The sequence below is a fragment of the Orycteropus afer genome, unplaced genomic scaffold, assembly GCF_000298275.1.
Source record: "Orycteropus afer afer isolate SDZICR_OR568_19922 unplaced genomic scaffold, OryAfe1.0 scaffold00060, whole genome shotgun sequence".
In the NCBI taxonomy this organism is placed as follows: domain Eukaryota; kingdom Metazoa; phylum Chordata; class Mammalia; order Tubulidentata; family Orycteropodidae; genus Orycteropus; species Orycteropus afer.
In genome coordinates, this window is record NW_006921647.1 from 3,032,516 (window position 1) to 3,044,384 (window position 11,869).

Here is an 11,869-nt window from a genome sequence, read left to right on the forward strand (position 1 = left end):
AGAGCGCTGCCTCTTTAAATATCCAAAATAGTCAAGCCGCTTTTTAAACCTTCAAAATGGCGGCGCCCTCTGGCCCAGCAAAAGTCCACAGTTCAGCCCACCTTTCTCTTCACCTTCTCTGTTTGTTCCCCAGCCACGTGCATAGTCCATGCAGTCCCCCTGGCTGGCAGGGTGATTTTTAGGTTAAATCTTAAGTCCTACCACCACAGGAATCTGCGGGAGCGCTTAGAGACTGACATTTTTTGTAAGAAATTTAAGAACTTGGTCACTGAGATTGCATTTAGATTTTCTTTTCAATCTTTAATTTGAAAGGTGTTAGAAATGAAAAGTTGTATATATAGGTATATTTGAGAAACAGATAATTTATGCCAATAATTACAGTGTTTTTCTAAATATACTGAAAAGAACATGTTTGTTATGCAGTTTACAGAATAGTCCTTAAAAATAACCCACTGCCGTCCAGTTGATTCGACTCATAGCGACCCCTCCTTGGGTTTCTGAGGTGGTATCACTACGGAAGTAGATTTCCCAATCTTCCGAGTAGTGGCTGGTGGGTTTGAACCACCAGCCTTCTGGTTAGCAGTCAAATGCTTTAGGCACTATGCCACAAGAGCTCCTGGAATAGTCCTAGAAGACTTTAAAGTCAGACTTGAAATAAGGGTGAAATTAGGTACCATGCTAAAAAGGATCTTATAAGATAGATATATTTTTAAATGTGGAGTATCATAAGAAATGCAATTTAAGATTTTAATAAAGAGTAATAAATATGACCTAAGTCATCAGAGTGGTATAGTGGATAAGGCATTTCATTGCTAACCAGAAGGTCAGCAGTTCAAAGCCACCAGCTGCTGCAGGGAAGAAAGATGGGGCAATCTATTTCCATAAAGATTTTAGGAGCTCTGGTAGCATAGTGCCTAAGGCACTTGACTGCTAACTAAAAGGCTGGAGTCCAAACCCACCAGCCTCTCCTCAGAAGGAAGGTTGGACCACCTACTTCCATAGTGATACCACCTTGGAAACCCAAGAAGGGGTCACTATGAATTGGGTCCAACTCCAAGGCACATTACCACAACAACAACAAGTTATCAAGATTTGGTGACATAGTTTGGCTTATCTTGCTATAGAACAAACCTTTTTTAAAAAACAAAATAGACCTAATAGAATGGTGGAATATTTGCTATTTGCCAAGCAAATACCTTTGTAGAAATTCAGGAACCAGCCTGGGGAAACTAAGTGAATCAAGTGACTGTCATATTAATAAAAATGAAAATAGAGTAAAAGCAAAGCCATTTTTTTTGTGTGTGGGAAAACAGAACATATTCTGTATTAAACTCCATAAACTCAAGAACCTGGTAAACATGATTTGATGGAGCTATTAGAAGGAACTGACTTTCTATATAAAAAATATCCTGGAATCATCAGGACTACACTGGACAAGCCTAGGAAGCTATAATTCAGTCTAACTAATAAATGTATGGATAAGGTAAAGCTTCGAGATCTCCATTTGCAGATGTGGCACCACTTAAATTGAGGAGAAACAGCGGCAAACATGCACTAATAATCGGAATATGGAATGTACCATGTATGAATCTAGGAAAATTGGAAATTGTCAAAAATGAAATGGAACGCATAAAGATTGATATCCTAGGCATTAGTGAGCTGAAATGGACTGGTTTTGGCCATTTTGAATCAGACAACCATGTGATCTACTATGCCAGGAATGACAGTTTCAAGAGGAATGGCGTGGCATTCATCATCACAAAGAATGTTTCAAGATCTATCCTGAAGTACAATGCTGTCCATTATAGGATAATATCCATGCGTCTACAAGGAAGACCCGTTAGTATGACTATTATTCAAATTTATGCCCCAACCATCAAAGCCAAAGATGAGGAAATTGAAGATTTTTATCAACTCTTGCAGTCTGAAATTGACCAAACATGCAATCAGGATGTGTCACTGTGATGTGTCTCCAGTGATGTGTATCACTGGTGACTAGAATGCAAAAGTTGGAAACAAAGAAGAATCACTGGTAGTTGGAACATTTGGCCTTAGCGACAGAAATAATGCTGGAACTCGCATGGTATATTTTTGCAAGACTAATGACTTGTTCCTTGCAAACACTTTTTTTCAACAATGCAAACAGCAGCTGTACATGTGAACTTCACCAGATGGAACACACAGGAATCAGATTGACTACATCTGTGGCAAGAGGCGATGGAGAACTTCAGTATCTTCAGCCAAAATCAGGCCAGGAGCTGATTGTGGAACAGACCATCAACTGCTCATATGCAAGTTTAACTTGAAGTTAAAGACAATTAAAACAAGTCTGCAAGAGCCAAAATATGATCTTGAATATATTCCTCCTGAATTTAGAGACCATCTGAAGAATAGATTTGATGCATTGAACACCAGTTACTGAAAACCAGAAGAATTGTGGGTTGACATCAAGAGCATCATCCATGAAAAAAGCAAGAGGTCACTAAAAAGACAACAAAAGAAGAGAAGACCAAAATGGATGACAGAAGAGACTCTGAAATTTGCCCTTGAGCATAGAGTAACTAAAGCAAATGAAAGAAATGACAAGATAAAAGAAATGAACCGAAGATTTCAAAGAGCAGCTCGAGAAGACAAAGCCAGTTACTATAATGAAATGTGCAAAAACCTGGAGTTAGAAAACCAAAAGGGAAGAACACACTCGGCATTTCTCAAGCTGAAAAAATTGAGAAAAAAATTTAAGCCTCGAGTTGCAATATTGAAAGATTCTAAGGGTAAACTTTTGAATGATGCAGGGAACATTGAAAGAAGATGGAAAGAATACACAGAGTCACTGTACCAAAAAGAACTGGTCGATCTTCATCCATTTCAGGAAGTGGCATATGATCTAGAACCAGTGGTACTGAAGGAAGAGGTCGAAGCTGCAGTGAAGGAATTGGCGAAGAACAAGGCTCCAGGAATTGACGGAATACCCACTGAGATATTTCAACAAACAGATGCTGCACTGGGGGCACTCACTCTATTATGCCAAGAGATTTGGAAGACAGCTACCTGGCCAGCTGACTGGAAGAGGTCCATATTTGTACGCATTCTAAAGAAAGGTGATCCAACAGAATGTGGAAATTATCGAACAATATTATTATACAGCACGAAAGCAAGATCTTACTGAAAGTAATTCAAAAACAGTCGCAGCAGTATATTGATAGAGAACTTCCAGAGGTGCAAGCTGGATTCAGAAGAGGACGTGAAACAAGGGGTATCATAGCTGCTGTTAGATGGATCTTGGATCAAGGCAAAGAATACCAGAAAGATGTTTACTTGTGTTTTATTGACTATGCAAAGGCATTTGATTGTGTGGATCATGACAAATTATGGATAACATTGAGAAGAATGGGAATTCCCCAATATTTGATTGTACTCATGAGGAACCTGTACCTTGACCAGAAGGCTGTGGTTCGAAAGGAACAAGGGGACACTGCGTGGTTTAAAATAAAGAAGGGAGTGCATCAGGATTGTATCCTTTCCCCCATACTTACTCAATCTGTATGCTGAGCAAATAATCCTAGGAGCTGGCCTATATGAAGACAAACGTGGCATCAGGATTGGAGGAAGAATCATTAACAGCCTGAGATACACTGATGATACAACTTTGCTTGCTGAAAGTGAGGATGACTTGAGGCACTTACTGATGAAGATTGAGGAACACAGTCCGCAGTATGGATTACATCTCAATAAAAAGAATACAAAAATCCTCACAACTGGACCAATAAGCAGCATCATGATAAATGGAGAAAATATTTCAGTTGTCAAAGAATTCACATTGCTTGGTTCTACAATTGACACCAATGGAAGCAGCATTCAGGACATTAGACAACGTGTAGCACTGGGCAGGTTGGCTGTGAAGGAACAGTTTCAAGTGCTGAGTAGCAAGGATGTCTACCTGAGGAGTAAGGTGCACCTGACACAGACCATGGTATTTCCAGTCGCCTCGTATGCATGTGAGAGCTGGACAATGAATAAGGAAGACCAAAGGAGAGTTGATGCTTTTGAGTTGTGGTGCTGGGGAAAAATGCTGAAGGCACCATGGACTGCCAAAAGAACTAACAGATCTGCCCTGGAGGAAGTGTGGCCAAGATGCTCCCTGGGAGCGAGGATGACCAGATTTTGTCTCATCTACTTTGATCATGTTGTCAGAGGGGACCATTCCCTGGAGAAGGATGTCATGCTTGGTAAGGTGGAGGGTCGATGAAAGAAGGGGAGGCCTTTGACGAGATGGATTGACACGGTGGCTGCGACAATGGGCTCAAGTATAGCAAGGATCATGGAGCTGGCGCGGGATTGGGTGGTATTTTGTTCTGCTGTGCATGGGGTCACTATGAGTCAGAAACAACTCGACAGCACCTAACAACAACAACAATAAATGTATTATGTATCATACTAGGTATTGCTCTGGTATCTTGTTTTCAAAATGTAAAGCACTTTGTAGTTAATAACACATGACCCATATTCTTATGGACCTTATATTGTAGCAGAAGGATGTAAATTAAATAAAAAAATTCATAGTATTCAGTTACAATTGTATAATAAGTGTATGGAGAACAAGTAGAATGTGCAGCAAGAATATACACTAGAAACCTTAACCTAGTTTGTAGGACTAGGGAATGTTTTTTTGAAGTTTAACCTGAAAATTTAGCAATTAACTAGGGAAGCAGGAAGTGTGGCTGGAAAGTAGTGTGAAATCTTTGAGGTGGGAAGATGTTTCTGGAGTGCTAAGAGTGAGAAGAGAGGTATAAGCTGAGATGGTAGAGATGGTCTAGGTCACAAGAATACCTGTAGTCTTTAAAGTGTTATTCAAGGGTACTTTATAATTGGAGCTACATTTTCTACAGATTGATCTAGCAGATAGCCAGTAGACTGGAGAGAGGCCAGAGTAGGTATGGGGAGACCAGAGACTTTACTTCAATCTTCCAAACCTGACTTCTTCCTTATTCATATCTGTCAAATGAGGAATAAAAGGAAGCTAGTTTTCAAGAAGGACCGTGTTCTGTAGTGTACAGTGCTACTGAGGCCAGGTAAGATGAATTCTGAAAATATGCATTCATTGTAGAATTGTAGTGGCCTCATGAGTGACATCAACAAGACCTGTTATCAGTGAACAGAAGTTGGACAGAAAAGAGCTGCGTCTCTTTCCCAGCAGCGCCTGTCTTTCAGGAGTGCATGTGTTTTTCAGCAGCACGTCCTTCTCAGCCAGCAGTCAAAGAGACTTCTTCTGCCTTTAGGAGGCCTCCTTTTGAGCCTGGCAGAGTGACCAAACTAACAACTCATAACATCAGAATTCTAAGCACCTGAGTGAGAGTGAACTTCCCAGAAATGATACTAAGATGATTTGACATGGTGGTAGTGAAGGTAGAGAGAAATGGACAAATATGAGAAATATTTAGAAGGTGAATTTGATGGGGCTTATTATGTGCAGGTAGCTGTAGAGAGAGCAAGATCAAGAACCATGTCCACGTTTGTGGCTTAGGCACCTTGATAGATGGTGGTACTAGGAAGCTTACATAGGTAAGACTGAAAGACTGATAGGGCAGAAGATAATGAGATTAGTTTGGGACATGCTGATCTTGCTATTTCTTTGTGACAAACCAAGAAGAAATGTCAAGTAAGCCATTTGATAGTGTTTAAATTCATTTGATAGTATTTAAATTTCAGAAGAGAAGGCTAAGTTTTGTAGTTATGACTTGAGAATCATCAGTTTATAAATGCTAATTAAAGCCAAATCCTGCGATCACTTGAGAGAGGTTAGAATAGGAGGAGAGGAGGTTCTATGGCTTGACTTTGAAGAAAGCCAACATTATAGTGTGTGATAAGAAAAAGGTGAAGTGATAAAGAAGATTGAGAAGGGGAAGTGAGAAAAGTAAAAGGAAGGCTGGTGACTATGGTCATGTTGAAGTCCAGGGATGATAGGATATTGGAAAGGAAGGAGATCAATATGGTAAGGGCTGGAAAATATTCATAAGATGAGTTGCTCCATGGTGAGCCAAAATGATATGATTAGGCTGGAATGTTGAAGAGGGAAGGTGAAGAAATGTGATAGCCCATGTAAGTGACTCTGAAGAAATTAAAAGAAAGAGAGAACCAGGGGAAGTGGGGTCAAGAAAGGGCTTCTTCCTTCTCTCTCTCACTTTTTTTTTTTTTTTTTTGGAAGTTGCTAGAGATAGCAGATTATGTAATGTTGAGGGTTAGGTGATGGTGGGCATACACTTACTGCTCCTCCATCTTCCAAAATGGACAGAAAGTGATAGATTTGCCCCTCCCTTCCTATACCAAGACTGAGAATAATGTCTGAAACATAGGTAGATGCTCAATTTTTTTTTTCTTTTTTTTATTGAATGAGTAAAAATGAATATAACAGCTGGAAAAAGAACATTTGCTGTTAATGTGCCAGAAAATTTTAGGCATTTTGGGGTGACAGAAAAGATAGGGATCATGTTGACTAGGAAAACAGCAACCCTATAGGCAGTCCCAAGAGAACTGTGGCAGACAGAAGTCTTTCTTTATATCAGAGCATCAAGAAGGATTAACCTGATGCAGCAGTGGGCTGTGTTTAGGGTGGTGAATTGAGGGTCCACCAGCAGAACCCAGATTCTAAGGGGCTGGCAGCTGAGCATTTGCATCCAGGATAAAGACTAGAGAATTATTCTCTAAATAAAACAAGGAATCTGTCTGGTGAAAACTTGGACGTGAAGTGGTAAGCAGAGCAGAGATTCCAGTAACTCAGAACCTCTACCACAGACATGAAAATAAAAAAGGAAATGCAGTGCTATCCAGGAGTAAAGCTAACTATTTAATCCTTACAACAAATGATTGGGGAGGAGCTTTTATTTTTCCTGTTTTATAGGAAGGAAGTGTATGTAATTGCCCTGTTTCCTATGACTAACTCGCTGACCTGGAATTTAAATCCAGGCCTGTTTCACTTCAGGCCAAATCCCTTACCACCCTACTTTGTAGCCTGCTGTTTCCCAGTGGCTTGGGTCTACAAGTTCAGAGATGAAGCAAATAGTGGTATTTGCATTATAATGAAAATTGTGCAGTGCTTACAGATTATTCTTTCTCTTTATTTTATAGTATATGAACCATCGGAAAATGAAAGAATAGAAATTTCAGGTAAATTTTTTCCCTGAACAATTGTTTCCTGCAAGTCAGCCTTCTAGTATTTGTTAAATTGTTATAACATGTGGAACAAAGAGTAAGTCTACCAAAAAATGAAAAGACATTTTCAAGTCACCAAGAAAGTAATTGGGTATTGTTAATATATCTATTCCATATTTATGATGTAAAAATTATGTTAACAGGTATAATATCAGCTTAATTAATGTATTCTTTATATATAATTTAGAAATTAAAGTCACTATTAATATAAAGACTTATAAGTCACTCTTATAAGAAGACCTGGTTCACACAAAGCCAGATTTAGAGATTGGAGTGAGTTAATGAAACATGTTTTTGCTTTTTTTTTTTTAGATAATGCTGTAGAAGATTCAAACATAATTTCAGAAGGTAAGTTAATTTTCTAGAAATAGTTTCACTTCCATATTAAAAATGTATTCACTTATTCAATATATTAAGGACTTACTATTTGCTATCTATACAGTATTCAGGAGCTAGGGGTATAGAGTGAATAAGACAGACAAGTTCCTGTTTTATTTGGGGCTAGCTGTTGCTGAAAAGGCAAGGAGACCACATCTTCCAACCTCCTGTAATCTCACAAGAGGAAGACAGAATCACCATCAGTAGCCCAAGGCTTATTCCTGCCAGGCCAGACATGCTACCTACCTTGAGCCCTTTCACCAATCCTGGCACCAAACGTTCCTCCCACAGCACTTACCACCTTTCTGCTGGGTTCGATAATTCACTGCCGTGGCCACACAGAACTCACAGATTATGGGGTGTATTAGGGAAGCACAAGGCTACAATTCAAGTGCAGAAAAAAAAACGCTCAGTCTCTCTCAGCCTGCGGTCTCTCAGCCAACAGTCTCTCATAGTCTCTGTCCTAGCAGTGCATGTCCCTCGGTGTCTCACTCAGCAGTACGTGTCTCTTGCATCTCTTTCCCAGCAGTGCATGTCTCTCAGGAGCACCTGTCTCTTTCAGCAGCACGTCCTTCTCAGCCAGCAGTCAGAGAGACTTCTTCTGCCTTTAGGAGGCCTCCTTTTGAGCCTGGCAGAGTGATCAAACTAACAACTCATAACATCAAAATTCTAAGCACCTGAGAGAGAGCGAACTTCCCAGAACATTACTTTGTGCTGCTCCCAACAAATACCCCACGTGGATGATTTTAGCAATTAGGAGCTGCTCAGTTTCTCACAGTAAATTCCACCATGGAGTTTCCAAAGACTTATGGCTAGAAAAGCCATACCAGGTAATTTACTACAGCACAGCTATCTAGTAATGAAATATATGGTAAAGAATTGAACATTATGAAAAATTTGGTGATGGAGATAAACAGGACACTGTAATAGAGAGTAACTGAGTAGGATAAGGAGGGCTACTCTAAATAGGGAGTGCTGTGATCTCCTTAAGGAGCTCTGGTGGCATAGTGTCTAAGGCATTTGACTGCTAACCAGAAGGCTGGTGATTCAAACCCACCAGCCACTGCACAGAAGGAAGAGTGGGCAATCTACTTCCCTAAAGGTTTACCACCTCAGAAGCCCAAAAGGGGTTGCTATGAGTCAGAGTCAACTTGATGGCAGTGTGTTTGATTTTTTGGGTTGGTGACCTCCTTATAAGTGATCTGGTGAAAAAGAATTAGCCACAAGCAGAGATTGGTTGAAAGATGGGTCCTTTATGCTGTTCTTCAACATGAAAGAAAGGTTTTTGAAAGTTGCAATAATAAAAGTTTACAATAATAAAAAAGTTGCATATATTGTTGTTGTTAGGTGCTGTTGAATCATCTCTGATTCATAGTGACCTTATGTACAACAGAACAAAACACTACCTGGTCCTGTGCCATCCTCATGATCCTTTCTATACCTCACCCAATGTTGCAGCCATGGTGTTAATCCATTGTGTTGAGAGCCTTCCCCTTTTTCGTTGACTCTCCACTTTACCAAGCATGATATACTTCTCCAGGGAATGGTTCCTTCTGACAGCATGACCAAAGTAGGTGAGATGAAGTCTGGCCATTCTTGCTTCCAAGGAGCATTCCAGCTGCACTTCATCCGGGACAGATTTGTTAGTTCTTTTAGATTTGTTAGTCCATGGTACTTTTAGTATTCTTAGCCAGCACTATAACTCAAAAACATCAACTCTTCTTTGGTCTTCTTATTCATTGTTGAGCTCTCACATGCATAAAAGCCGACTGAAAGTGTCATGCTGTGGGTTAGGCACACCTTAGTCTTCAAGAAGACATCTTTGCTCCTCAGCACTTGAAAGAGGTCTTTTGCAGCAGATTTGCCCAATGTAATATGTCGTCTGATGTCTTGACTGCTGCTACCATTGGTGTTGATTGTAGGATCAAGTAATAGGAAGTCTTTTACAACGTCATTCTTTTCTCTGTTTTTCATGATGTAGTTTACTGGTCCAATTGTGAGGATTTTTGTTTTCTTTGTATTGAGGTATAATCCATATTGCAGACTACAGCCTTCAATCTTCATCAATAAATTCTTCAAGTCATCCTCACTTTCAGCAAGCAAAGTTGTGTCATCTGTGTATTGCAGGTTGTTAAGGAGCCTCCCTCCAATCCTGATGCCACAATCTTCTTCATATAGTCTAGCTTCTTAGATTATTTGTTCAGCATACAGATTGAATAAATATGGTAAAAGGATGCAACCCTCATGCACGCCCCTCCTGATTTAAAACCACGCAATATCCCCTTGTTCTGTTCGAACAACAGCCTCCTGGTCTGTGTACAACTTCCTTACGAGTACAATTAAGTGTTCTGGAATTCCCATTCTTTTCAGTGTTATCCATAATTTGTCATGATCCACACAATCTAATGCTTTTGCCATAGTCAATAAAACACAAGTAAACATCTTTCTGGTATTCTTTGCTTTCAGCCAAGATCAATATATTAAATAATGGTATTTCAACACTGCTAAAGAGGCAAGGAGGCCACATCTTCTGACCTCCTCTAACTGCAGAAGAGGAAGACAGAATCACTAACAGTAGCCCAAGGCCTATTCCTGCAAGGCCAGCCATACTGCCTCCCTCCAGCCCTTTCACCAACTGTTCCTCCCAAAGCACCCACCACCTCTCTCCTGGGTTCGATAATTCACTGCTGTGGCCACACAGAACTCACAGATTATGGGGTTTATTAGGGAAGCACCAGGCTAAAATTCAAGTTCAGGAAAAACGCTCAGTCTCTCAGCCGCCATCTCTCACCCAACGGTCTCTCACAGTCTCTTTCCCAGCAGTGTGTATCCCTGGGTGTCTCTCTCAGCAATACGTGTCTCTTCGGTCTCTTTCCCAGCAGCACATGTCACTCAGGAGCATGTTTCTTCTCAGTAGTTAGTCCTTCTCACCCAGTAGTCAGAGAGAGAGCTCTGCCTCTAGGAGGCCTCCTTTTGAGCCTGGCAGAGTGGCCAAACTAACCAATCATAACATCAGAATTCTAAGCACCTGAGAGAGAGCGAACTTCCCAGAACATTGCTGTGCCACACCCAACAGAAATACCCCAAGTGGATAATTTTTACAATCAGGAGCTCCTCAGTTGCTCACAGCAAATTCCACCATGGAGTTTACAAAGACTTATGGGTAGAAAAACCACATTAAGAAATTTACTGCACCACAAACACTACTTGGATTTATATATTAACAGGTTGCAAAGTTCTTTCACATACATTAATTCAATTGTTCCTCATAGTAGACACTAAGGAGGAGGTAGGACATATGTCTTTATTCTTATTCTATAAATTAAGACCTGAAACTAGAGCAAAGTCAAAGGACTTGCCAACATCCTGTGGCTGGTCAGCAGCTAAGCTCATATTGGACCTAGGATTGGGACCTGGTGCTGATTCTTTGTGTGGGTATGCATTTGAATAATAACAAGTTGCCCCAAAAAGCATAAAGCAAGGAGAATTTTGCTCATCGAATTATTTCATATAATTCATTTATGAGTAATTGTCAATTTCAGATTAAACATTACTGCTGTTGAGCAAACCCTGGATAATGTCTCAGTCAACTAAATGGAGAGAAGACAGTAGCAGGTGTGGAGGGATGGAGACTTGGAGATAAAAGCTCTCTTGTCAGCTTAGTTGTCCAAAACCCCTGAGTGGGGCTTATGTGCTCACTGTGTATACACAGGGGTCCATCTCCATGTAGTTCCTGCCTCCCATTTCTCGGTTCTTCATGAGGAATATTAATGTTCCGAAGAATATGGTCGGCTATGTATTTTTATTTTAGAATCAAAAGATGGAAACCAAGGAAGAACTTCATCCAACACTTCTACATATATTGTTTTGGATATAAGAACCAGCATCACAAAATGCAATTTAGCCCTACTTTCTGCTTCTACTTCTGTCAGTACTGTGTACTAACAGTACAATTTTTCCTAAGTTACATTTCAGGCATTTTGATAAGCTTGTAGATTATAGAAGACACAGCAGAGACTGCTAATGGAATTCCTTGTGTGGACTGTGGAACTAGTCTAAGTACCTTCAGCCCAGCCTGCAGTTTTTATGCTGGGCTCTTGTCAGTACCTGACAACTGAGGGGGAACCCAGCATCTTTGTATTTTGATCCCCCAACCACTCTTCTTTCCTATTTCTTTGCTTATCCTGGCTGGTTGCATCAAAATACATTTGGTTTCCCAAACCAGAAATGGAGTAGCTACCACTTAGTCCTATTTTTCCCTCTATCTCTATTTAAAAACAAAAAA

At 40.2% G+C, this 11,869-nt stretch overlaps 1 protein-coding gene across 1 annotated transcript in view; it reads left to right on the forward strand.

Annotated features, from left to right (window-relative positions):
- Window positions 1-11,869, forward strand: part of ASPH (aspartate beta-hydroxylase) — a 294,530-nt gene that overhangs the window by 73,552 nt on the left and 209,109 nt on the right. The window contains exon 12 of the mRNA XM_042780764.1: window positions 7,519-7,554. Coding sequence (XP_042636698.1) covers window positions 7,519-7,554 — 36 coding nt within the window. The remainder of the gene's footprint in view (window positions 1-7,518; window positions 7,555-11,869) is intronic.